Genomic DNA, 27,721 nt, shown 5'->3' with positions numbered 1-27,721 from the left:
TGCAAATAACAGTCCTGCAACTATTTTCTTCCCCTTATTGCCCTCAAACCAACGGCACATCGATTATTAACAGACATGAAACTGCATTCCTATGCTGCTGCTGTAACATCCGATGTTTTCCCCCCTACCACACATGAATGCCGGTATTAATGAAAGAGATGTCGCTCGTCTGTTAATTGCTCTGACGTCATGCGCCACCACTCTTTCCTGTAACATAGGCTCCACGACATGTGACCGGAGGCTTGAATCCAACCGGCCTCGACTTAATCTCATGATCACTGCACGCTTGAATGCCCGTGAATAATTGCAACTGATTTTTACCATTAATCAACCAATTCCCAACATAAACGCTGTCAATGAGGCCGGGGGGGGGGGGGGGGGGGGAGGAGGCTTGTCTCCCTGCCTTTCTTCCTCCTGGTTAACTAGACATGTGATTAGTGTTGCCTGTCTGCGACTTGCTTTGCCCTTCAGTCTGCCTTCAGAGGAATACTGGCTGCAGGCTACGCTGTCAGCACCAAGGTAAGACGTGTTTACATTCATCTCCTCGGATGTAGAGAGATTTTATGTTTTTAAACAGAACAATATAGTAATACCTACATGTGTTTGTAACTCAGAGGTGCTGCTGTCATTTTAATCCTGTTGCTGCTTCTTGTTTTGGAGATGTGCTACTTACACTGTCACCCAGCAGCAGTCGGCTCATTACTCATATATATTGTTAGAAGGTGTTCCAGCTTGTTATTACAAACACACTTTTTATTTAGTCGTTTTGAAACAAAAAGCCAAAAAGCCAATTTTCACAAGTCTACTGTAGAGGAGCCAAGGTTGACACATTTTAGAACTGGTTTGGATCAGAAGTATAAATGTCTGCTTTCTATTCTTTTGCTGCTAAAACGTATGGCAGGTTTGTGTCTCCACACCTGTTCAACACCAAACCTTCCTTCAGCAAACATGAGGAGTCCTTTCAAACGGGCACCTGCTGGCATCGGTTACATCTGTGAAGAAAAACACGCTATAGAATTAAGATTTCACCGGCTAAGTGACACCGACGGACATACTGTCAGGAATATTCATTGCCATGACATTTTTAAAGTGCTTGTTTTTGTAACGTTCCCTAATGCAACACGGTGAGATAGCAAGTTGTTCACACCCGCTTAGCAAACACACGGAGAGCTTTTGTGTCCGGCCTGCATTCAAGTGTCTGACTGTGACTGTGGGAAAAGTTGTAAGCACTGTTTTATATAGCTGGGTGAGGGGGGGTCCCTCCAGTCCACAAGTGTCCTTGGGCATGAAACTGAGCCCCAAACTACCCTGAAGGCTGAGCCATCAGTGTGTGAATGATGTGTAAAGCACCTTGAGGACTGGAAAAGACGAGAAACATGCAGATAGTCTAGTCCTCTAGTCCTGACTTGTGTCTCTGTGAAACATGGGGGCTTGTTTTGACCGTCAGGGCCGAATCGCATGAGCAGAATTAGATTAGTCTGCCCAGTCATTTGAGGTTTTTGTGATGTGTCTTGTAGTAAACAAGACAATTACGTGATGTTTTTGTGCATTCCTGTTCTGATGATGCAGAAGTGTGTTTAGGTGAAGTTCGATGTGTGTGTGTGTGTGTGTGTGTGTGTGTGTGTGTGTGTGTGTGTGTGTGTGTGTGTGTGTGTGTGTGTGTGTGTGTGTGTGTGTGTGTGTGTGTGTGTGTGTGTGTGCATCTCTGTCAGCTCATCCTCTGAGACTTTATGTAACTGGACCATGTGAACTAACAGAGACATGATTCAGATCCATCAGCAATGTGACGGGTGAACTGTGCCAAACCTCCCCCGGATCACAGGATGGTTGCATGTGTGCATGTGGTCTTAAGGCACCTAATCTAGACCAGCGCTCTGTTTTAAATATTAACATTCACGTAAAACTCCTCCTTCACCTCTATGAACACTATTAACTCTTAACTGTGTCTCATTAGCAAACAGCTTATTGTATTTCTTTTTATTGCCCAAACAGCCCAGCACCAGACCGGCCGCCAGCTCCCTGCAGGCCTCGGCATCCCATCATGCCCGACACGGCAGAGGGCAAGAAGCTGGATCTGTCCAAGCTCACGGACGAGGAGGCCAAGCATGTGTGGGAGGTCGTCCAGAGAGATTTCAACCTGAGGAAGAAGGAGGACGACAGACTGGGGTACGTTTAAAAGCATCACATACATCAGAGAAGCCAACTCTTTGAGTATGGATTCACTTTTCTTTACCGCCTTCTTAACGTAACATCAGAGGTTTTAATTCAGTTCTGACCCTGTTATCCAATCCAGACAACAAATGATTTAATAATTCATTGAATAATTGTTAAACGGATCAAGGCAGACAAAAAAAATGCAAATCCAGTTCAGTCATATAGTTTGTTTTCTGGGGTCCATCATCGCCATGGTCATATTCAATAAAGCCATGAAGTCTGTTAACTGTTAATGCTTAAACTATTTGGTTTATGTAATGCCTAATTCATCACAATAATGCGTGTAACTGAGATGAAGCCGACCGGATGGTTTCTCCCGTCCAGCCGAGGAGGAGGACTGATGGAAGCTGAAGGGCAACAAATACAGTGTAGATGTACCTTTTTAAATTCAGCTCAAGGAAAACATATTTGATTTCTTCAATCGCATTCATCGGTGAGGTGAGCTCAGAAGGAGACAAAAAAAGCCCACTAGAATGGAAACACTATTGGTTTCACATGGCGGTCCATTGGACATTACGTCATCTTCTCGTCATGAGACCCATAAAAAAAGACTTGACGGTGAGCCAGCCATCACATGTCCTGTGTTCAGAGCCTCTAATTCTACATAATTGTTTCTCAGCTGAGTTTGTTTTATTGAGACAAGGCTGGTGTTTGATTTAAATGCAGTATAGCTGAGTGGGAATGCCGTCCTCTGTCCCCGGAGACTGGACGAGCTCCGCTGAGCTGAACGTCTCCAACAGATGATCCAGTCATTTGCTCCTGACTCACCGACACACGGCTCACATGCTGCTTGGCAGCGGCGGCTGATGGGTGGTTTAGATATCAGGCTGTGGGGGGAAGAGGTTTACAGGGAATTTCCTCCTGAACTTGGATGTGGGTTGACCTCCGCTCGGCAGCAGTCGTCCTCCAGGACGCCGGAGAAAATGGAGAAAACATTCACATTGTTGGAGCAGGATTTACACCTGCAGCTCGAATCTGTCCACGGCTTCGTGTGCAGGAAGTTACAGCCCTACTGAATGAAAGCTACTATCACTCTATGCACAGTGTATTCTTAATCATGTTAATTATTCAATGAAACGTGCAATCAGGTCGTGATCAACCAGTAGTCACTCTACTGTTAGAAAAACAACAGAAGCTTTTCCTTCAGTCCTACACCTGAAACCTTCATGTTCAGTGCTTCCACTTTCACACAAATTACACCATCAAACTTTCCTCCTAAAATGACTGATATGATGAATCTGGTAACGTTAACTCCATAGCATAAATACTTTCCTTTTTTGTTTTCAAGTGTGAGGAAGGTTTTCTACAAATTTGAAAATCTAATTACATTTTTTGTGCCAAATTTCATGCAAGTGGAAGTTCTTCCTGGATACAGAACGTCCTTTCATATTAAAATGTATGGACTTTTCTTAGTGTACAGCTGAGTGTGATGTCGTCTTTATTCCCCAGTTAGGGCTGCACATGAATGCAAAGAAAGAAAATAATGAATGTATCATAATGGGAATGAAATGCTGATACACACATCAGACAAACTGATTTCCTGCTCGTTCATACAGTGTTCTGAGATCGTTGGTTGTTTCTGGGCTGCGTATCTCTTCTTCTGAGACACTTTAAAACATTCCAGACCAGTTCAAACCAGTTTTTGGAAGTCATTCAGAAGATTTCCTGTATGTATTTCCCCATACTCCTGTTAAACATAATGCGTCTCTATGTCTGCATGTATATGATTAAAGGACCTTCCAAGAACGGCAGCTTGCATCTCCCAAACACTAATGGATGGGGAGGGTCAGACTGTTTAAGAAGAGCAGATCTTTTATTTGGCCTTCTATATGTTGCTGTGCAGCTGACAGTAGGATGAAACCTGCCAAGCTTTTCTGCAGCTTCTTTCCCTTCAGACGAGCTCCTGTTTGCTGCCGAGGCTGCTGCTGTTTTCTGTTGACGTCTATAAATGTCTATAAATCAGTGAAACTGTCACGCCTGAATCCTGTAAAACCACATGTTGGAGTGGGGGATGGAAGTCGCTCATTTTGGCATTGATTAAGATTTAGCTTCACCAAGTGTGATATCTTTATTTTTTTGTAAAAACTTGTTTCCGCTGACCCCCCGTGGCATTAGCTCCCTGCAACATGAAAGTAATCTGTATTCCATTCTAAACAGAAGCCTCAATTAAGTTAAGCTCATGACTTAAACATGAGTCATGCTAATTAGAGCTAAATTGGGAAAGTTGAAATCCTCCTGTGAGGAAGATATTTTCCAGGATGTAATTTGTGGAAGAATCTCATTGTCACTTTCACCTGTGGAGTCGACTCTTCAGATCCTCAAATGAACGTTAGAGAGAAGCCAATAGGATGAAGTGAAGATGAAAGACGTGCACGTGCAGCAGCTCAAACTGGGTTGAGAGCATCTAAAACAGGACTTACATTTAAACTGGAGGATTTGATTTGTGTGGACAGACGGGACCAGGAGATCTCCATGTATGGGAACAGTCCGTATAGTTTGGACTTCACAGCTGGTTTGTCTAAGTGATCGTCTGGCCGCCGAACACAGATTCCTGAGTAAACTCTGCAGTAGCTGCTTTTAATCAAATACTGAGGAAACGTCAGCATTTTGAGGACGTACCTAAACATGTGACTTAGTCAAACTGTCAGTCATGTTTACTATTTATAATATAAAGCTTTATTTATATGACTGTTTGAATGCAGCGTTGTTTGCATCCTTGGTTACTGGCTTGCAGTGATATAGTGTGTATCGTGTCACCGTGTGCACAGGACAGGACCCACCCACAAAATCTGCTCTACAATCATTTACTACCAAACCTTTTTCTTTCTTTTTTCTGCCTCACCAAACACGTTGTGTTTAAGCTCGTTACTTTTTCACCAAGGGGCCAAAAAACCATGTAAAGCTGCTTCATTGGTGTTATTACAGTGGAAACACACTTTATAACAGCATGAGAGCAGAATCTTTATCGTCCACCAGGTTCAAACTCGACCGAACACAAGAAACAACCACGTAAAAAGCTGTCGAGCAGTCGGTAAAACCCAAAGACACGAGGTTACATCACACATAAAGCAGTCGCTGGAGGCTTCAGTATTCTCAGTAGGACATAAATGGCACTTCTGATGGAGAATTTCAAAGATACATTTTATTTATTTTATGTGGCTCAAACCCTTATGAGCTCATCACATAAACTGAAGTGCTGACAACCACAGATTGTGTTTTGTTGTTGAGTTTGAAGGACTGGGTGTAGGTTGTATGTCAGATCTGTGGGATTTGATGTTTCAGAGTTCTTACTTTTTGAAGACATCTGCAAAATGCTTCTGTGATTCTTAAAGAACATCCTGACGATGTAGGCTAGAATCTAACAAGCTACCAATAAGCCCCCTCTCATCCTGGCTGGGTGGTTTCCCCAGACTCCACCCAGACCTCCGGGACCTTTGGGACTCGTTATCTAGTTTCTCCGTCAGCTTTTCTGAGCTGAGTGAGGCTGTTAATTTCCCAACAATCAGCACAAGAACGCTGCAAACACAGTCTGACTCGTATAAAACACATGTGAAGAGTCACACGATAACGGGGTTCAGTTGTATTTCTTAAATAGGCCATTTATATATTATATTCATACCGTGTAGCAAAGCTGACAATGTTGAGACGAAGTTGCCAAAATGAGTCCTCAGTCTTAATCATCAGCCAGCGTTCTGACTCATAACATCTCTGTGTAACAAACGCTATGAGGTCTGTTTTATTATCTGTGGAAACATGAATTACATCTATTCAAATGTGCTTATTTGTTTTTGAGTCGAGTAGTGTAGGATATGGTCAGCTTAGCTTAGCATAAATAATGGAGTCAGGGGGAAAGCGTGGCTCTGTCCAAAACCGTCTTGTTATATATTTATTTATATTCTGCTCAGTATTTCCGTGTGGCCTCTTCAGGTACTGCGCTGCTGCCTGCCAGATAAACGTTTGGTTTTTTGGTCTTCGTGCAGGAATGATGATAGATCATAGTGCTAAATGATTTCCTGTCCCGACATGTACAATGAAAACATTTAATTTAATGTGTGTTTCTGCAGCCAACATGGAGCATTGGTAGTGTCTCTCAGCCATATTGACTGAACCACTGTATACATATATATATATACATATAGATATTGGTCTGCTGTTCAGTAATCAACCCGCCTACAAAGTCAGACTCAGACCCGGTTCAGAGTTTGGAAACAATTATCATTGTGGGTTAAAGTTGTCTGAATATGAAGCTGTGACTCATCTCTTTGGTTGCATGTAGTGAACAGCTGGGGTTTTTTTTTTTTAGGGAGCTGAAAAAGGAAATTGAGAAAGAAGACACCAAGAGAGAGTTGCTGGGCAACCAGAGCAGCCTGACCGAGTCGCACTGCATCCGATGTCTGCAGCCCTTCAAGTTCCTGGTGAACAGCAGGCGTCGGTGCCTCGACTGTCAGCTCTACGTCTGCAAGGCCTGCAGCCTGTACAACAAGAAGGAGCTGGGCTGGGTGTGTGATCCCTGTCACATGACCAGGTAGGACGGGACCAGCTTCACAACGGGTTCAAAATAATGTGACAGTTAATCATTTTTATCACTGTTAACATACTGTATCACTGTTGACAAATAATCACTGAATGATGAAACACTGGGAAGGCCATTTCTTTCAATATTAAATAAATACATACATGAATTAATATACTTTTGAAATAAATAAATATGTCTGAAATAAATCCTGAAATAGATTAATGTGGCAAGAAATGCACAAATGAATATGTGCATGAATACATAAATGAGTCAATATAGTTCAATAATGAAATAAATGATTTTGAGTAAACTAAAAAATGATATTACAGTAAGAGGATCAATGTTCTAACAGAGAGCTGTACAGCGTGGCCTTGTTGCCCTGGGATGTTTTAACATGTTTTACTGTGTTAAATATGTAACCATGCTGTGAGAGTTAATCCACATGTTTTATGGAATATTGAGTCAGTTATGATAATGGCATCAAAGGAGAGTCCAGATGCAGCTCTGCTTTAATGTTCTCCCATAGAGGAACTGAGGTCAGACTATGTATCAGATTGCAGTTTATATATGAGGTTTATGTTTGTGGAAGTAGATGCAGCTCCATATGGAACCATTACTCCATTGTTTGTTCAGATGTGGCTGCTCACGAACAAGCCCTCTCAGCCGGCGTCTGGAAGCAGTCATGTCTTACAACTCGGCTTAAACCTGCACTCAGCTCTCTTATGTCACCTTCAGTCCTCGTTCTGAATCCCCACAAATGTTTAATGCTGCTGCCGGTGACGGATCTGTGTGTGGAACCTGGTTTCGTCTCGTTGAACAGGGTCCTCAAGATCGGCACTTTGGAGTGGTACCACGAAAACGTCCGGGCTCGCTTCAAGCGCTTCGGCAGCGCCAAGGTGATGCGATCGCTGTTCAGGAGGCTGGGCGGGGAACGCAGCTGCTCTCAGAACGACCTGGAAGGTGAGTTTCTGATTGGCTGTGACGGGTGTCACCTGTTCACCTTTGAAGGCTCTGGGTTTAGGGTTTTGAAGAAGTTTCTCCTTTCATCCAAGAGGCTTCTTCAGTACTTCTTCAATACTGTGAGGGTCATGTGACTCCTGGACCCGCCCAGTCCTCTAGTGAAACTAGAGTCCTCAGCACTTTGCTGGGAAAAGTAGAGGTAGTTAAATACCCCAGTCAGAACTGAAGAAGCCTCTTGGATGGAAGAAGATCCGTCCTATAAACCCTTTATGGGTGGCCTCCTACAGAAGAAAGACGTTTTTCAAAAGGTTTCAGGGGGAAATGTGAACTAATCTTTGATCCACTTGTGAAAATCAGTATGTGGTAGGATATTGATTTACTGAATAAATGAAGAGATGAACGTGGGCTGACCGGCTCTGCTCAGTGGTCAGCAGTCTAAACTGTGGTTATTCTGGACGGCTGCCAGGTGGGGATGTCCGCATGAGTGTGAGGTCATCAGATATTACAATCACGTCTAGGTGGTTTTGAAGGAGTCACATCTGTTCCATCTGGTCTCAAGAAGAAATCCCCAGTAATAAAAGCCTCTGCTGTAACTGCATGGAGAATGTGTGTCGGCCTCTTGAGATCTGAAGATAATGATGAGTGCATTGTTTTCAGGTCACGTTTCTCGGCTCATATCTTCCCAGGGAAGTTAATGTGAGTGGAACTGAATGCTGCAGTCACCAAATCTCAACCTTGCTGAACACATATGGGAGTTGGACTGTTCTGGCCTTTCCAAACCACCACCTGTCTATTAAGACTTCAGTTTTTGTGACGCAGAGTCACGAGAACGAATCCCTTTTTCTTATCGCCAGCCGCCGTCCACCGGCTGCCAGATCCGTCACGCGGCTTCATCCCTTCCATCTTTCCTGTTTTCCCATCTCCGGCTCTTCACAGCTGTGCCTGTGAGAGCCGTCACAGACTCGAGTCCCGGCTCAGGCCGCTTTCCCTCTAAGACCGTTTTGGGAAGCTCGGCCTTGTGGGACGTTTACGCCGCCTGCCTGCTGAGACTCCTGAGACGATGCTCCCCGTGTGGTGAAAAGGTTTATGTTTGCTGCTGGTGTTTAAAGTCTGATGTGGTGACGGTATGAGGCTTCAGCAAAACCTTTCTGGAACTTTCTCTGCTCTCTTTTTGAAGTTGCCGATGTCCTCGAGGACAGGAAGACGCACTCCGCCACGCTTTGTCTCCTTCGTGGTGCCGGGAGTCAATTCCCTGAATATCCAATTAAAAAAAAAATATATAAAATATATATAAAACAAGCACACTGGATGACCAACGTATAGGATTATGATCAGGAGATCAGTGACTTCTGAGCAGACCTCATCCTGGTCCTGCTTAGTCACCCCCGGAGGATTTTGGGATACAGAACGAAGTCGGCGTGCCGGATAAGCCCGGCGAGCCTTGTGATCATCCAGTCACATGTCTCTCTCCGTTGTGTGAGTTGAAGGATTCAGTCTGCAGAGAGACGGACAGGCAGTTTGGTTGTCTTTATGTGGAAGCCACATGTGTGTCGTGGTTATTACAAACAGCCATACATGTGCAGGTTGACCAGATGCATCGCTGTGTTTTTGAACTCATCACAGGCAGACGTTCACGTGACCGCCTGGATCAGCTTCAACATGCATGACTGTGCCGTGCACTCAGACATTCTTCAGACTGTATGTGCCGCTGTGGTCCGCCGGGCCCCCAAAGCTCAGAGGGTGTCGCCCGGTTTCTGCAGAGCCGCTGTGCATACGGGGAGCTGAACAGTCCAAAAGGCTTTAACTCCACCGGCTGGCTGACCTCGGCTCCTTGTGTAACGGTGCTACTGCTGCTTCTGCTTCTGATTAGACTTTAATGTGGAAAGTAGGCTCAGGACAACCTGACTTATACAGATCTGCTAAGCTATTTGTTCAGAGTTAGTCAAATTGCAAACCTCACCTCCTCCATTTCCCAGCTCAAGTTGTAATTAAAGAAAGGTCTTTCATCTGTTCTGTTTTTTCCAGAGCCTCCTGAATACGACACACAGAGCATACCGGAGGCCCACAGTAAGTAGATTAAACGTCAGATGTTTATCCATGTTGACAGATTTCTCTTTTGATTTTAATGATTCGTCTCTTTTAAACAACAGGGATGATGGGAATGTCTTTTTTAGCAAAGCTTCAAACTATGAAGCTACTCGTCTACGTTTATAAATAATAAACTTCTGTCTTCACAGAAAGTTAGAAAAAAATCTCATCTTATGGGTGTTTATTGATCGGGAGCCGATGGGCTAAGTTGCTAGTGGTAGCTTTCACTTGTTGTCATTGAAGAAGTAAACAAGTTGCTTGACCGGATGTTTGCCGTTGCTATGACAACAGGTGAAAGCTACCTCTAGCGTCTTAGCCCCAACCATCCTCCTGGATGATGACTTTCTTTCCCATTCAAAACCGACCGGATGGAACGGAAACAGACTTTGTACGTAGCTTTAGTGAACAAGCAGCTAGCGTTGCTGTATTTAAACTGTGTTTGGTAGCTTTCCAAGTAGCGTCACCAACCAGGCAAAGTGCTCCATAAACACAGTTGGTTTGTTGTAATTCCGATAATTACAGGTTTGCTTGGGAATTTTGCATTAAAACAGTTTAATGTGGCTCCTTCATTATTGCCTGTTCTTCTCATATTCTTAAACACATTTGTGTTTTACACAAACTCAAATCAAGCGTTGGAGGCTTAACTCGGCCCGGTGTGTGGTCTCCCTCACATGGATGCTTTATAACTAATGCTAGTTAACCAAATACATGTTTAATAAAGTTGAGCCGGGATATGAATGGTGTAGTCTCAGTATTGGGGATTTTCATGAGACTATTAAATGGGAGCTTTCAGGTTTTCTCTCATAGCGGCTGAGGTGGTTTGGACCAGACTAAAGGGTTCTGGTTAGACCGGCAGAGTCGAGGCTCGCCTGGATTTTATTCAGAGGAGCCGAGCCAGGGAAGTGTTAGTCAGGGAGCGTCAGCACATTTTCACACAAACTTTAACAGAAAAGCATTCCTATTATTCAGCATCATCATTAGAGGCCGAGGTAGTATAAGTAGTTGTAACACTCCTTCTTTTTTCTGGAAAGGATGGCTGGACGTTTGCTTCTCTCCTTCCCGTCCTCCTCTCTCTGATTCGAGCGTCAACTGTTACATAGAAATGCAACTGTTGTAAAGAAGGAGCTGGAAACACTCAGCGTTCCCTCCTTGTGCTGTACTGACACATGGAAATACGATTTAGGAAGAGACCTGCTGTAATTACAAAGTTTGAAAGAGGTGTAACTCTCCTCTTGAGTTTCCTCACAAATGCACGTAGTCCTTTTTAGAAATGTCTTCATGTTGTCATTCTAAAGGAGCGTTGCAAACACTAACATGCCTGCTTTCTTTATCAGCAGATGGATATGCGGAGCACAGAATGGACGCAGTAGATTCACAGCACTACAAGAGGGTACGGCAACTTGTTTTAATTATGTAGCAGAGATCATTCCATGTGTTTCCCCATTAGCTCCCTGGTCGCTCATCAAGAACCACACAGAAAGCTATGGATGTGAGTTGCAGTGAGTTTGTTGCCAGCAGAATGTCTTCCAGCCGTGCGCATCGTGAAACAGGAAGCCATATCAATATGTAATGTAGACAGCAGAACATGAGGAGCTCTGCTGTTTGTTTCTACTGATTCGTGTTGAAACTTGGACATGTGGAAAACCTACCAACACGAACAGACTCACTTCAGTTCTGTTGATTTGTTGCCCACGCTGAGCATGTTTCCTGTTAGCAGTCAAATATCTGGTAAAGGGTGGGAAAAGCAATGACATGTTCATCCGGCGACTCCTCTGGTTGTGTAGAAGTCTATGAGAAAATGGTCCTACTTCTCTCTGCTGGCCACCAGGGGGCGACTCCTCTCTGGTTGTATAGAAGTCTATGAGAAAATGGTCCTACTTCTCTCTGCTGGCCACCAGGGGGCGACTCCTCTCTGGTTGTATAGAAGTCTATGAGAAAATGGTCCTACTTCTCTCTGCTGGCCACCAGGGGGCGACTCCTCTCTGGTTGTATAGAAGTCTATGAGAAAATGGTCCTACTTCTCCCTGCTGGCCACCAGGGGGCGACTCCTCTCTGGTTGTATAGAAGTCTATGAGAAAATGGTCCTACTTCTCTCTGCTGGCCACCAGGGGGCGACTCCTCTCTGGTTGTATAGAAGTCTATGAGAAAATGGTCCTACTTCTCTCTGCTGGCCACCAGGGGGCGACTCCTCTCTGGTTGTATAGAAGTCTATGAGAAAATGGTCCTACTTCTCTCTGCTGGCCACCAGGGGGCGACTCATCTCTGGTTGTATAGAAGTCTATGAGAAAATGCATATATTAACAATGAGTAATAAAAAGGGAAGAGTGAAATAATCTAATATTTAGACATATTATCAACTGTAGTATGGAGCTGCTCAGGGCTTGAAAGTTGTCTATTTCATAGTGTCCTATTTCTTAGTTTAAAGATATTTTAATTATAATAAAATATTGTAATTTTTTAGTCCGACTTTGCGAGTGTCGGCTGTGTTCAGCGCTGACGGCTCCTTCCTGTGCTGAGAAGCGAGAGGTGTTTTCTAGCCGGGTCGCTCTGTGATCCAGGCCAGCCCTCATGAACAACTGGAACGCCTTGACAGCTTGTGACCGCGGACGTTAGGCACGGTCCAACAGGCACTCACAGCGGTGTATTGTGGGTAAATACCAGTCTGTCCTCCACAAGTGCTCACGTAAAAGAGTCGGAGTGGAGTTGAAAGAGCCTCTGGTTGGAGTCCAGAGATTGTAAAAGAAAAAAGGTCAGTGAGTCCGCTGGAATTCATCATAAAACCAAGACTACTATTGTTTATACCACAGCCTCTGTGTAATGAGGGAGCTAAGCTCTGTTTATTTTCATCACTGAGGAGAATGAAAATGTTGACTGTTGATCTCCGGATGCTTCGTCTTGGTCTCCAACGTGACGACCAATCAAGGTTTGTTTACATCTTCTGTGATTTAGATGATGGACGACGGAGTCCAACAAGGCCAAGTGGTGCTGCAGCTCTTGTTTGATTGTTTCACTCAGACAGAGCGCCCTCTACTGTTCCAAAGAGAGCACTGCACCTTAAAACACCACATCGGTCCCTGAAAGGAGACTCTCCCTCTCAGAGATTTGAGAGCTCGAGGTAGAGGACGTCTATCAGCAACACAGGGCTTGAACCTGGGTCTGAGAAGAAGTCTTTGTAGACCACCTATGTTTGTGCCTCTCAGTTAATTACATTTTAGAAAGTAAGTCCTAAAGACTATAAATACTTTCTTTAACAACACGTCCTGTTGTTCTCCACTGTGGTTCTTTATGCTGCATGTGTAAAAAAAAAAAAAAAGATGACTGATGCTCAATTTAGTGTGAACCCAAATTTAAAACATTATTAGTTTTATCGTTGTGTTTCTATCTCATTTGTGTTTTACAAAAAGAGCAATTAAATGCGTGATCTGTGGCTGCCAGGATTAGAATGCAACTTCCTTCCTTCTCTCCTCTCTGGTGGTGGCGTTTCCCTTTCCGCTCTCCAAAGATGAAAAAGCCCAAAAGGAGGTTAACCGTCGACCCTGTTGATTTCGAGCTGGGCTGCGACCACTTCATCGAATCGAGAGGACGTCCCAATCAGGTAGAAGCTGGACGCATCCCCAGAACCAGCTTTCCCCCAAACCAAACCAATGTGCATGCCTTCATACAAGAGGCCCTTTGTCCGTTTCTTCTTTGGCTCGTTTCTCTTGTTTCCCCTGTTTGTTCTGTTGTAACTCCTTATTGGAACGCTCTGACAAAACAGCATTTTACCAAATTTAAAGAGACTCGGGTGAAATAAAAACCAACTCAGAATGGGCGTATCATTTAGAGATCACATGGGAAATAGACTCTCCGGTCTCCAGCACAGTTTATAGGTTCAAAATGAACCCTACAAGCTGGGAAAGCATTCAACACACAAAACTAATGGTGTAAAAGTTATGGGGTTGGTCACCTCACCAAGATTTGGTAATAACATAGTACAAGGGCTACAATGAAATACATAATATCTTTGTTTCACTACATTATTTATATAATAAAACCCCTCCCTCCCCTGATGCTGCCTTGTCTAGCGAGGCCTCAAGCTGTCCTCTCTCCATCCTGGTTCCTAGGCGCCCGTCTCCCATGACGACCTGGACATGGATGTAGGTGAGAGGGAGTCCATGCTGGCGGAGGCCGACGTGGCCTCTGTTTTCCACCACATTCTGGAGGAGCAACGCAAAGGTCTGGACCTGGGACTGACTCCGCAGCAAGGTGAAGACGCAGATCTCAGGTCACCTGAAACATGTGGATAGAAACAGCAAACTCACATGTATACAGGGCTGGTGAGCTTTAACAGAGCTCCACCACTCTGGAATTTGGCCACGTTATTCTCATTGTCCATATATTATGGCTCTCTCTTACATTACTCACATTTGTGTCCACTTACTGGATTTAACTTAGAAAAGAACTGTAAGGAACTTGGTTTCTAAGTTTAGCCTTGGCTACTTCTATAGATAAGCGATGTAATTCCACAGCGGATCACTGTTGATGTGAAGCTGCTGTGACATAATCCTCAACCGGACACTCGCTGAGTCCTCAAACCAGCAGCCAAACAGAGAAACATCTGCATTTCCTCAATTATACACAGTGGATGGAGTCATCAAAAAGAACTGCAGTCGTTATTGAGCGTAGCTTGGTGATGTACAGATACACCGCAGGTTTGTGCAGGATGTCCCATGATGCACTTCGGTTCAGTTCGCTTGGAACCTGGGCCGAGGTTCTACCAGCAAAGGTATCAGGTAGCAGACGTTTTGGTCTCAAGTCAACGTTATTTATTTCATTTATTTTGTCATTAGTCTGTTTTTTGTTTTTGCTTTCCAGTGATTATTTCCAAGAAACGGAGCACAACTCTGTTAAACCACAGATTTAAAGTTCTTTAGTTTGATTCGTTAATCTGCAGATTAAATCAACTCAGCCGAACAGTCAATTAAAAATGGCTTTGATCCTGGACCTCCCCAGGTTTGTGACTGGACTGGACTGGTCTGGACTGCTTGGTGGACACAGATCCTGCACAGTGATCTGTGTCTGCTGGTCATGTTACTGTTATAATAGTGACCAATAAGAATGTATGAGATTTTGTTTTGCATTGACAGAATAATAATAATTTACCTCTAGAAATCCTATGTTTCCTTTGCTGTGTATTCAGACCGGTTTTATCTCCTGATTCTCCCTTCACATTTTTTCCAGATGGCCTTGCGTACCCAGACAACCAGCTTCCCTCCCGCTCCATCTCCTGGCTCAGCTACTCCTCATGTGGCAGCGGCGGCGCCTGGTGTCCTCGGGGCAACAGCAGCGATCCACCCGGCCCCGAGGACTCGGAGGAGGACGACCACTGCCAGCTCTTCCCTCTCTACCAGTCCCACCTGGGCCCCTGCAGCCACACCTCGCAGGAGAGCCTGACCTCACCAAACCCGACACCGCAGGTCTGAAAACACCAACCATATCCACGGTTTTCATTGGGAAGGGGATGTACGGAGCCCTGGAGAGGAAAAGAACGATACACTCCACTGTGCACCAGAGATACAAGTCGTTATCACATTTCAGTTCATTTGTGGCCACGTTTTAATTAATTTGTGGCCACGAGATAAGTCAGGGCACACGATTGCCCCCTCCCCCGCCGCCTTGCACTCGCTTTCGAGCCAATTTATGGAGTGTGCCCAAACTTATCTCGTGGCCACAAATAAACTAAAACGTGGGAACAAGCTGTATCTGGTGCACTCAATATAGTAAAACGTGGTCAATATGTATCTATTTTTTCCTCCGGATGGCCTCTCCAGGGCTCCGTAGGGATGAGATGAGTGACCCTACGGTGATGATGGGGGTGCTGGAGTCAATGTGGTGGACTGAGGGTTGCAGGAAGACCAGCAGGTGGGTGAAGGTCCAGAGAGTCGGTGCTCCTGGATCTTCACCCGCTAGTTGCATGATCATGTTTTCATTCTGTCAGTCGGGACGACATGATGCTACATAATGAAAATAATTTAGTTATGTTTGGGAAAAACATCATGTTTGTGCTTGAATACTCACTTTGGCAACACAAACAAATGTCAGGTTCTCTTTGGATCTCGTGGTGGAAGGTCCTGTGTTGTCGGACCCGTCCCCCCCCCCAACACCAGTAGTCAATATTTATTACTACATGTCCACCATGAAAAAAAAGATCCCAATGAACCTTCCAGTGACATCTTTTCTCGTTTAAACGTAGAAAGACAGAGGGCTCGTCTCATTTCGTGCCTCCTCGTCTGCTCGCTCATCCGTCCTGGAAACAGATCTCAGACCAGCATCTTGAGGAGAGAGGAGGCGAGGATGCTCAGGCACACATGACGTATAAAAGCAGCATGACGATGAACAGATGATTGAATCCACATCGCTTTAAAATGACCGCTCCGACGGACACGGCCCTAACATATTAAGGATTACAAACAATAGTTCAGAATAGTTCAAACCTCCTCACATGATCTATTCCCATCGCTGCAGAAAGATATTCTGTCTGATAGTAATTAACTCCACTGATGTATATGCAAAACTCATGTGGCTTTAATTGGTTCATCATGAAAGTGCTTTTTTCCCCCCTTGGCACAGTTTTAAAACGCACTAAAACCAAACTTTTTTTTATTTGACATTTGATTTGTTGGTCGGGGACAAACTGAACATCTATAGAGTCATCATGAGGCTTTTTAAATATGACTCCCCCACCAGCTTTAAACCGGAGGACAGGGTTGACTTGGCATCCAGTGGATTTTAAATAACGTTTCTGATTCACCAGATTCAGGCGGAGAACGTCGATGTGGGAGTTTCATCAGCAGGATTTCACCACATTGTTTGGCTCTGAAACCCCTTTTGATATTCCTTTCTAGCGGCACATGTCGGACCCGTTAACACACAAGTCGGTTCGGGGTGACACGTCGATATGACGTGGGGGCAGACAGCTGCTACATCAGAGCGAGGTTAAACACGTTACATCAGGGTCTGTTTATGTGATATACAACACAGTCGCTGGAGCGGATCACAGCACTGCTCTGTGTACAAGAAACAGACTTTTCCTGCTGCTGTCCTTGTGTGACCTTCAGTCTGCTCTTTGAGATCTTTCAGACCGGCTGAGGAACCTGAAGGCACCATTTGACACCTCTTTATGTGGATGTCCAATAAGAGCTAAGTGTAGTCCGCCGGGGAAACAAATTCCACAGAGTGTTATATTGGCTGAGGAGAGCACGCAAGTTCACCACGTTAGAGGAGCTCTCATCAATAAATAACCTTCAAGAGGTCTAGATAGTAGCCCACATGAGTCCAGAGACCAGACCAGACTATGTGAGGAACCAGAGACTGTCTGTGGTCCCCCAGAGGTCTAGATAGTAGCTCACATGAGTCCAGAGACCAGACCAGACTATGTGGAGGAACCAGAGACTGTCTGTGGTCCCCCAGAGGTCTAGATAGTAGCCCACATGAGTCCAGAGACCAGACCAGACTATGTGGAGGAACCAGAGACTGTCTGTGGTCCCCCAGAGGTCTAGATAGTAGCCCACATGAGTCCAGAGACCAGACCAGACTATGTGGAGGAACCAGAGACTGTCTGTGGTCCCCCAGAGGTCTAGATAGTAGCTCACATGAGTCCAGAGACCAGACCAGACTATGTGGAGGAACCAGAGACTGTCTGTGGTCCCCCAGAGGTCTAGATAGTAGCCCACATGAGTCCAGAGACCAGACCAGACTATGTGGAGGAACCAGAACAACAAGGTCTCTGCTGTATTTATGTCTAGATGACCTTATATGGAGTGTTGATGGAGCAGCTACAATGTTAGCGTAGCCTAGCACCATCAACCAGACTCCATTCAGAAAACCAGTGTTTTAACAGTAGTTATCTTGTGGTCTTACAGACAGACCTAACAAAGCATGACTCAGCACTTTTTACTGATCACCATCATGATGGAGTTATTTCAGCATCCTTTTCATCTGGTTATTGATATTAAATCACAGATCAATACTTTATTCTGGTTCCTCCAGCTAGGGTTGTCACGATACTATATATCTAACTCAGACAGAGTTATGGTTGAACATCAGATATTGAGGTATAACTATCCACATCTAAAGGTGTTCTTTGTGTTTATGAAAGATGAGGAATCTGAAAACAAAGGAAGCGATGGAGCTCTGTGGTGGACGATAAAAGGGCCGGTGTTATCAGTCCCACCTGGTCCCGCGATGCTATCTGGTGTCAAGGGGAATTTGTCTCACAGCTGGACAACACACCGACAGAGACACAAACAGGACGCTGCAAAAACCTGCCGCCCGTCAGACATCAGAACCAGCCGCGGTATTTCACGTCGGCACCGGTCCAAACTCACTGAGACGCCAGAGACTCAGCCTGCATACGGATGTGGCTTCCTGATTCTGATTCACTAAACGTTCGAGCCCAAAAGAAAAAAAACACTTTACCCATCATTAATACATAACCTAAATTAATACATTTTTCTCGAAACAAGAAATTAAATGATAATTAATAATATTTTCTTATCTTTAGTAATGTTATAATTTACTTACGAAGTTACTTTAAGAGGTTATTGTTGCACATTATAACATTTTATATATTACATATGTGTTAATTATTTCTTCATTTGTTTTGATGGCTTTTATCAAGTTGCATCTGCCGATTTATATTAATGTTGAATAGTTAATAAATACTTAGTAAAGCATCCATAAACATGATTTAGGTAACTGGTCCATCTATCAACGTTATGTTTACAGATGTTTTACAACTAATTTGGTTATCCTTAATGATTTAATATGGTACATAAAATGTTATAATGCACAACAATAAGCTGTTTACCGTGGTCATGAGTGACCATCACTTATCAGCTTTGTGACTTTAAAACTCCAATAAATATTTCACATCTGGCTTTGAAGTGGATTTTCAGATTTCCATCCAGGTTGATTTAATGTTTAGTAAAAACAAAGTTCAGCAGTCTGGACTCGTTACGTGTTGTTGATAAACGGCCTTCAACCATTCAGAATGGAGTATTATTAATTTGTTGTGTGTATATAAAAGAGAAAAACTGTGAAAAGGAGTATTTATTTCCTGGGAATTTCTTCACAGTTTGTATTACTGCAAATATGTAAATATTATAAAACATGTCATCAGTGAGTCAGAGATTTTGTCTGCATATTACCTCATTCAGCCATAGAAAGAGACTTCACAAACATTTATTTAAATGCTTTCATCCTTTTCCACACCGTTTCCTGCTGGCCACCAGGGGGCGACTCCTCTCTGGTTGTATAGAAGTCTATGAGAAAATGGTCCTACTTCTCTCTGCTGGCCACCAGGGGGCGACTCCTCTCTGGTTGTATAGAAGTCTATGAGAAAATGGTCCTACTTCTCTCTGCTGGCCACCAGGGGGCGACTCCTCTCTGGTTGTATAGAAGTCTATGAGAAAATGGTCCTACTTCTCTCTGCTGGCCACCAGGGGGCGACTCCTCTCTGGTTGTATAGAAGTCTATGAGAAAATGGTCCTACTTCTCTCTGCTGGCCACCAGGGGGCGACTCCTCTCTGGTTGTATAGAAGTCTATGAGAAAATGGTCCTACTTCTCTCTGCTGGCCACCAGGGGGCGACTCCTCTCTGGTTGTATAGAAGTCTATGAGAAAATGGTCCTACTTCTCTCTGCTGGCCACCAGGGGGCGACTCCTCTCTGGTTGTATAGAAGTCTTTGAGAAAATGGTCCTACTTCTCTCTTGATGTTTTATCTCAGTAAACATTGTAAACATGAGTTTATGGTCTCAATCTCTAGTTTCAAGTCTTCTTCAATCCAGCACGATGTTCATTTAGTACATGATGGTCCATTTAGAGTCCACCAGACCAGAAAGCAGGGGATGCTTTAGGGGCGGGGCTTACCTGCTGTTTGACAGGTCGCTACCAATGCTAGTTAGCTACTAAGATGACTTTAACACTTAGCTGTAAAATTGACCTTCAATTATAGAAGCTAACTTTGTTAGCAGCTTCAAACCAGAATCCAGATGGATCCAGATCCAGTAAGGGTGCTGATCAACCCGTCGCTCCTCCACAGCAAAGACCAAGATAATGAGCCTTCAAAGCTGTAGTCCACAAACCAACGCTGACTCCGTCCACTTCTTATAAACAGTCTGTGCTTCTACAGGTCATCCTTCTACACATTTGTACGAGTCGTTCTGATCAGGTTATATGTGGTGAGGTTCAGGTCCTGGGTCCTGGTTTGAGTCTGGGAATTCTAGGAATGAGTGGATTAGAGATGCCGGATGTCAAACATAGCCTGAGAGGACCTGAGTCTCAACCCAGGGCAAGGAAGTCCCGATCACATCAAAGATGAGTCTTATGACTGTCTGCTTGACTTCCTGATTTAAATATGATTGTTGTTCATTTTACCCATGATAATAAGGTATTATTGCATTATGAACCAGGGAACATTTATTTCATTTGTAGTCTATTTTAAACGAGGACTGCTCTCTCTGCATGTGGACTGATGTGGATTCATCCGGGTCATGTTCGAGCTCTCAATTTGGGAGAAATCCGATTTGGGGGGGATTTGGCTCAGGGCTTCAACTCCGCTGATGTTCTCTGATTTGTTCGGAGGCTGAAATTGACATCATATGTCAGCTGGGACCAGCTCCAGCCCCCCCAAGACCCTGAACCAGATAAGCAGAGAGCGGTGGACATGATTACCGATGGTGATGGATGGATGTTGGGTTCAGCAGCATCATGTAAACTATAAACTGGTGGTGTTGTTGTGATGAAGCCGTTAATGCTGGTGTGCTGACGTGTCTCGAGGTCTCCAGCGCTCCCTCCTGAAAACAATCGACCGTCTGTCCATCTGCTAACGCTTCCCCCGTCTCTCTCCAGATCACCGACCTGAACAGACGCATGTCGGCCATCGAGACCTTCTTGAACCACTTTGAGCATAAGGTCACCTCGACATACGATGAGGTAAATCCGTTAGCTGTCACATCATCATCATCATCAGTCCTCAGCCCAGCTGTTGCAGACGGAGGCTGTGGGAACAAAAAAACAGCTGGCACGGACATATTTACATGCATGTAACCATAGCAACGGAGAATGTGATTGTCTCGTTACATATGACATTCACACCTGTTTGCTGCTCACACAGCTGATGTTAATTCAAGTTTGTGAGGATTTAACCAAAGTGAAGCCAACATTGGGGTGCCTAAAACAAGACCTCCTCAAGTCCTCATCGAGGCCCGTGGAGGCCTGGGGCGATCTGCTCTCATTCATGGCTGTGTAGATCGTCAGGATCTGCTCCTAATGACAAACACATGTCAGCTTTACAGTGTTCAGCCTACAGCGTATTACAGCCCGATAAGAACAACATGTTTCTGTCTCCACGTAGCTCAAACGGATCACTCTTTACTTTCCTGGATGTATTTATATGATTATTGAGCTCCTGCAGCTCATTCAAGCGTTGTGATAATGAAGACAAGTTGCTCCTGCTCACCCTCCTCATGTGGGTTCAGTGTTTGTGATTGGGGGACGTGGGCTCTGAAATCCACACCGTTATCATCAGAGCACGACCCAGAGAAACCAGCAAACCGTGAAACCAAGCCCGCCTGGGATTAGAGGCTCTTCTGCTTCGAGTGGGGCAGAGCACAGCTTAAATCCATTAGCATATAGCACGTGTTCCTCCGGTTTGTCAGAGCACATGTCTGCATGCAGCACGTGTTGACGGCCGTCTGATTCATGTTCTCCTGCTTTGATGCATCCATGTGCTGTGAGATCCGTCTATTAATCTCCCGGACCTGCTGGTTCCTGTTTGTGATAGCAGGCATGTCGGATGCATTGTGGGGGAGGGGGGCCGGGGAACCTTGGCCAACATGCATCGTGCAGAAAGCAAGACGACAGTTTATCACACATGCAGGACGCAGGACTTCTCACTTTAATGCCAGACGTTATCATCAACGTCTACAGGACATTTAAACGTTTTCTGCTGAACCCTCTAAAGGAGTCTTTACATGATAGCATGCAAAAACAAAACTACATGTCCCAGGCAGGAAGTTTCTTTAGATAAAGACCAAACGTTGCTCTGTGCAGAATCGAGGGCGGGGCTTCAGGTTTCTGCAGACTGAGCCCCTCCCCATCCAGATCGTTCCCCCGTAGAGCGCCGCCGCCTATATCAGGTGGTCTTGGATCCGACCGTGAGATTTCCAGCAGGCCTCACCTTGACCTCGCCGCTTCCTCAGTACTCACTTCACCCTCGCTCTCTCTCTCTCTCTGGGGGAGGAACGAGCTCCTGAGTGGGAGGAGCCTGAACCTACCTGACCCGTCTAGAAACACGGAGCCCCATTAACCCGCTTTGTTTCATATCTATACAACCAGTGAGGTTACCAGAGCACAAGAGTGTCTTAAGGGTAGAAAATCCCTTGTTTTTTCATATCACAAAATATATTGCATAATATATATTTAAATTAAATATAGTGGTCAGTTTTGTTGCAGTTTCATGCAAGCAGTCGGCCACACCTCGTCCTTCTAAGAGCCATGTGGTGTAATTATAGGAACTTCATTGTTCTGGTGTTGCAGGGTGGAGCTAGTCTCTGTGTTATAGAACAGTATTATAAATACAAATGTAATTACTGTGTTATTTGTCCTGCTGGACGTCTGAGGCACCACACAGACCGCTCTCACTGAACCCACGCATGTTACATGGGAAGAAAGTGACCAAATAAAGGTGTTACATAATCCCTGCTGTGCTCCAACAGAGCAGCCTGGCTCCTCCGACCCCCAGCAGCACCTCCCCTCCGCCGCTGTGTGAGGAGGAGGAGGCGGACCTGGAGGAGCAGCAGCTGAGACGCAAGCTGCACGAGATGACGGACAACATCAGCGACCACAGCCTCACCTCCGACGAGGACGAGTCCAGCAGGCCGCGCTCCTCCCAGCAGAGCCCGGCGTGGAGGAGCCCAGAGGGGGACGCCATGCCCAGCAGGATCCCCACCAGACCCACATCCAGGACCAGCATCGTCCTCTGCAGCCTGGAGGAGCAGCAGCAGCCTCGGCTGCCTGACTCTCAGAAGGTAGAGACGCTGAACTTCAGCTGATGAAAGTAACACTCTGTATTCACAAGCATTTAGTGGCAGAAGGTTCATCAGGAACATAAACACCGTCCTGCACATCTGGATTGTTGCATTTCTGGGCCGAACATGTAAAAGCAAACCGCCCGGCTCATGAAATCCCAAACCGCCTCGGCAGGAATCCACTCGGAGCCCATTCTGCAGCCATAAATCAGGTCGCTCAGCCGCTGCATTTATTTTTCCTTTGAAACCGTCGCGTCCAGATTTTCTGAAGTGCAGAACTTCACTGGAAAAAGAATTCCTTCTTAATTGCATTGCCAAGTTGAGCTGCTGAGTTTTAAACAGTAATCTGGTGAGTAATGAGTGTTTAGATTACGTTACCATAGACCCGCTCAGACCACAGACCTCTCCTCAGGATCTACAGTGTCACCTCAGAGAAGCTTTCCAGCCTGACTGAAGTTCAGCTGTGAGTGACCTCTGACCTCCCAGCAGCCTCCCTGTTCTGCTTGTTGTCAAACCAAACATCCTATACATTTGTGCTGCTGCTGAGATGTAGTTGATATGATACGGATGGTTTCAAACTGTTCTCCAACAGCTTTATTATGGGAACGGTCATCTATTCATTTATTATTTATTGACAGAAAGAACCCATGTACAAGACATAAATTAAGGAAATTAATTGTGAAAAATAGTGGGATTGGATATTATTCTTTTTTTGTGACCGTTTACAGTTGAAAAATAAACTCACTAATGTACACTTTATGTAAAAGAGACACAATATAAGTTCTTGTTACTCATCAACTAAAATATATACGCCAATACAAAAATTAAACATTGACCTAAAATAATTTTAGGATACAAGGCAATAGTAATAATTGTGCATGCTAATGAAGGGGGAAACACTTTAAAAAACACTTCACAGTCACCCTTCCACTGGGTTCCTGTTTTCAAGCTGGTGTCGGCAGTTTTCAGTCCAGTAAAACATTTCAGACTCAAATCAAAGGCTTGAATACTTTTGTTCAAAAGGCTGTTTGATCATGTTTCAGTGGAGGTCCAGGACTCTGGACGTCTCTGCTGGGAACTAAACACCTGCTGGTTGAAAAATGAAGTCACCTTTCTTTTTAGTTTGTCTTCCAGACGAAGCAGGCGGCCGACAGCCTGGAGAGGAAGTGGCTCCCTCTAGGGGAGGGGTCGAAGACCAGCATGAGAGGCTCCACAGCCATGCTGGTGGAGCTGGAGGACAAGGTGGCTCAAGCAGCCGCCAACGTGCAGAACGCCCAGAGTGAGGTGAGAACACCGCCGCCGGCTGAGTGAAGCTGTAGAAGATGAGTTTCCTCAGAGTCATGGTCTCTCTCTTTGTCTGGAGGTCTCCTACATCGAGAACCGCATCGCTGCCCTGAACGCTGCCGGCATGCCCGTGGACAAGAGGAGAAAGGTAACACTCGTCTATTATATTCATCAACATGTTTGCATGGATACACATAGTTACAAGTGAAGACGTGGCTTTAATCCTCCTGCTGGAGATGCACACCTGTCATCCATGCAACAATTATAGTGGGATTTTTATTCACTACTCTTGTCTACTGCAAACTTGACTTGGTGGTCTTCTGTGGCTCCGCCCACTCAGGTTGAAATCAACCAATCAAGTCATTTCTAAAGGCTCAGATTGATATCCTTCCCTCCGAGGTGCCAGAAAGGGCCGGGAACTCATATATTTCTCACATTCTTCTTGTCCTCTTTGGTGTCTTCCAGTCTGCGATCCCGATCCAAGCCAGAAGACTTTCCTACAACTTTCCCACAAGTAAGAGCCTCCCGCCTCATACACAACATCTTAACCTTGTTAAACTCCCAGAACATGCCGGCCTGGTTTCTAACACTGAGTCCTATTGTGCTGCAGCCTTCATTCATCCCAGCTGCATGCAGATTATTCCCCACAGGTGTATTCTATAAAGGCAGAGTAGTGGTCCACTGGGAAACAGTGTTATTGTCTGTTACGTCACAATGTTAAGGTTTTGATTACAGAAGAAACAACAATCTGACTTCATAACACGTTACATAAAGGAGAGGAACACGGATGTACCATGTAGTATGTATGTTTGCAGGCCAGGGTGGCATGTTTGAGAGGAACTCCTTCTACAGGGGCTCCCTGACTCAGAGGAACCCGGCGGCTAGAACCAACACCAAGGCCCCCTGTGCGGTACGAGCGACCTCGGTGCTGGGGTCGCTGCATCACAGAGCTGCCATGTGGAGAAAAAAAACTCATTAACACTGACAAAACTACTCACAACAACAACAAAGAACATCTTCTGTCTTAAAGATAACCCAAGTTCAACTGAATGAAATACAGTTAAATGAGAAGCTCGATAGCGCTTCAAGCCAGGAAGCTTAGCTCAGCATAAAGCCTGGAAACAGCCCAATATTCTGAAACAGTCAGATAAATATCCAGTTGCATTAAAACTGAAGACTCTGAAAACACACATTCTACCTGCAACAAACAGAAAAACATACTATAATAATAATAATCATTCAGAATGACTCATTGGATCTTTCTGCAAAGATTTCTTCCTGCCGACCAAAACCTCCAAAGCTCACTAATCAACACATGAGGAGGTCCAGGAGTCTTTGCTCTCCAGCCAAGAAACACTAACCCCCTCTTATCCTTATGAACTTACCTCACTAGGTGCTAGGTGCAACTAGCCATGCTAGGCTAAGCTATGTCTGTGATGTAACTGGCTGCTAGCTGTAACCATATATTTATATACATTTATATATTCAACAACGGACAGAAGCGGTTCTCCATCTTTTCGTCTCTAGAGAAATCAAACAGGTGTATTTTCTAAAATGTTGAGGGTTTTTTTCTCCAAATGGTTCTGTTGTTGCACACAGACTCTTCAGCGACCTTTGACCTCTCCTGGTGGATCATCTGGTGGCTGGCTTCCAATCAGTCTTTGTATTTTCTTTCATTTTTCCTTCTTCTCTTTCAATCAAAGGAACAAATGCTGTGTGATTCTTGCGTCGCCGTTAACGTGAGATCATTGTAACAACTAACAGCTGATTCAGTTGTTTCAGGACTTTCATTTTCTGGCCAAAGGAACTGAGAACCTTATGGGCTGAAGTCGATTAGAGACAACACAATATGAGAAGAACACGGCTGTTAACGGTGGTGGTTAATACCTGGATGTGTTTCCTGTTATGAGGATTTAAACCAGATCGCTGCTCGACACTCAAAGTTAACGATGAAAGAAAGACGGCGTGCCGTTTCCTCCAAATGTGTATCCTGTTAAAAAAAGACACATTTCACAATTCTTTATTAGTGTGGGAACATCGAGATCCAAACTGTGGTCCAAGACGAAGTCACAGCCAGACTTCCACATTGCTTCACAGCGGAGATGAAGCAACGATGCATGCTGGGTGATTTCACCTTTAAACGTGTTGGTTTATCGTCTTCAGCCTTCATAACGGTTCACAGTCGATGATTCAGAATCAACAGGATGGTAGCTGTAGCTGCTCTCGTCTTTGGGCTGACGATGAATCCGTTAATCAAACGACAGCATGAAATGGTTGATTGTCTCTCGGGTGGATCATCCTGTTTTTCTGTTTTGCAGAAACCAGTTATGACGCAGGGCTCATGAGGAGGCGGCTGTCCATCGTGTGACCACGCTGGTTTGTTTGAACTGGAATGAGTCCATCTCCAGCATGTTCATCAGCACACTTCCCCTTAACGTGCAAACCTGCATTTACATCTGCTGTTTTAATCTGACGGTTATTACGATGTTAGGCTATGAAAACACAAAAGAAAACGTTAAATCATGCTGTTTACGATGCAAAAAAACAAAAACAAATCAGTTTTTAAATATTTTTTTACATCCTCCCTTTTTGTTTTTTACATTTTGAGACATTTTGTTAATATCTGCTCCAGTTGCTGGGATACTATCACTCCAAGATCTATTATTATTATTATTATTATAGGAACAAATCATCTACAATGCATTCATCATAAACTTGTTTTCTCAGTATATTTATGCAAATAAGAGCTGAAAAGACGACGTACTACTTCTACATAATCACTTACTTTCTATTTAAGGGACAGTTTGGATGTTTGGAGGAGGGTTTCTGTGAGATTCTTCTCCATATTCAGTGTATTATTACAGTAGATGGAGGAGATTCAGAACTACACAAACCGAAGCCACCAGACTTCACAGAACCAGTGGTTTTACCTCGTCGGCTAGTTTGTGTTTGAGTGTGACTCTGGTGGAGACACACAGTAACACATACTAACCGTACACCAGCAGCTCCACTGGCTCTACACAGCTCAAATGACTCGTTCTGTGAACTGAGTCTGGTGGCTTTGAAGACAGCTGTCTGTTGAAGCAGTGAAAACATAGATGTGTGACGGCATGTGACCGTATCTGATGAGTTTAATGGATGTCATCTTTTTGATATTTTCCAATGACACAAACAGAAACAGGAATACTATTTTTCTGACATTATAAACGTTATAAAATGTTCATGTTAAATCTTGTAATAGTTGATGACGGACGGATGGATGAAGAATTGCTTGAGTTTCGATTTGAAGATGGTTTCTATTTCCTGTTTGCACAAACAGACGGGTGACGAACTCAAGGAAACGCCTACATGTACATTTTAAATGAAGAGTGCAGGAAAAGACACGAACGCAGGTTACAAAGGGTCTCTGAGGGTGCACACGTGAATCCTATGAGCTGAACAATCACACTGTTTCCTTGAACTAGTCACCCAGCTGTAGAATCTAGTAATAGTATTCTGTTTTACTTTCACTTTATTAGACAATTTGTTATTCGTGTCATTCTAATTATGCAGTCAAATTGTTTGTCTCATTAGTCCTATTAAATTATTT

General features: G+C 44.5%; 1 protein-coding gene across 4 annotated transcripts; it reads left to right on the top strand.

Moving 5' to 3' along the window:
• The first annotated feature begins 386 nt into the window (after positions 1–386).
• On the top strand, positions 387–27,721 carry mlphb (melanophilin b). Of its 4 annotated transcripts, XM_084022915.1 has the most exons (16): positions 387–519; positions 1,993–2,166; positions 6,518–6,739; positions 7,551–7,690; positions 9,716–9,757; positions 11,113–11,168; positions 13,281–13,373; positions 13,882–14,023; positions 14,999–15,234; positions 20,669–20,752; positions 22,537–22,848; positions 23,971–24,132; positions 24,212–24,280; positions 24,598–24,646; positions 24,948–25,042; positions 26,451–27,721. In XM_084022915.1, exons 2-16 carry the CDS (start codon positions 2,042–2,044, stop codon positions 26,475–26,477), a joined length of 1,854 nt encoding a protein of 617 aa, XP_083879041.1. In that variant the 5' UTR covers positions 387–519; positions 1,993–2,041; the 3' UTR covers positions 26,478–27,721. The 4 variants fall into 4 exon arrangements, with proteins under 4 accessions (XP_083879041.1, XP_083879044.1, XP_083879043.1 ...); XM_084022918.1 differs by lacking the exon at positions 13,281–13,373; XM_084022917.1 differs by lacking the exon at positions 20,669–20,752.

Source organism: Eutrigla gurnardus, assembly GCF_963514095.1.
Source record: "Eutrigla gurnardus genome assembly, chromosome: 12".
Classification (NCBI taxonomy): Eukaryota; Metazoa; Chordata; class Actinopteri; order Perciformes; family Triglidae; genus Eutrigla; species Eutrigla gurnardus.
The sequence above is the reverse complement of the archived record's forward strand: the minus strand, read 5'-3'. Positions and strand labels throughout refer to the sequence as shown.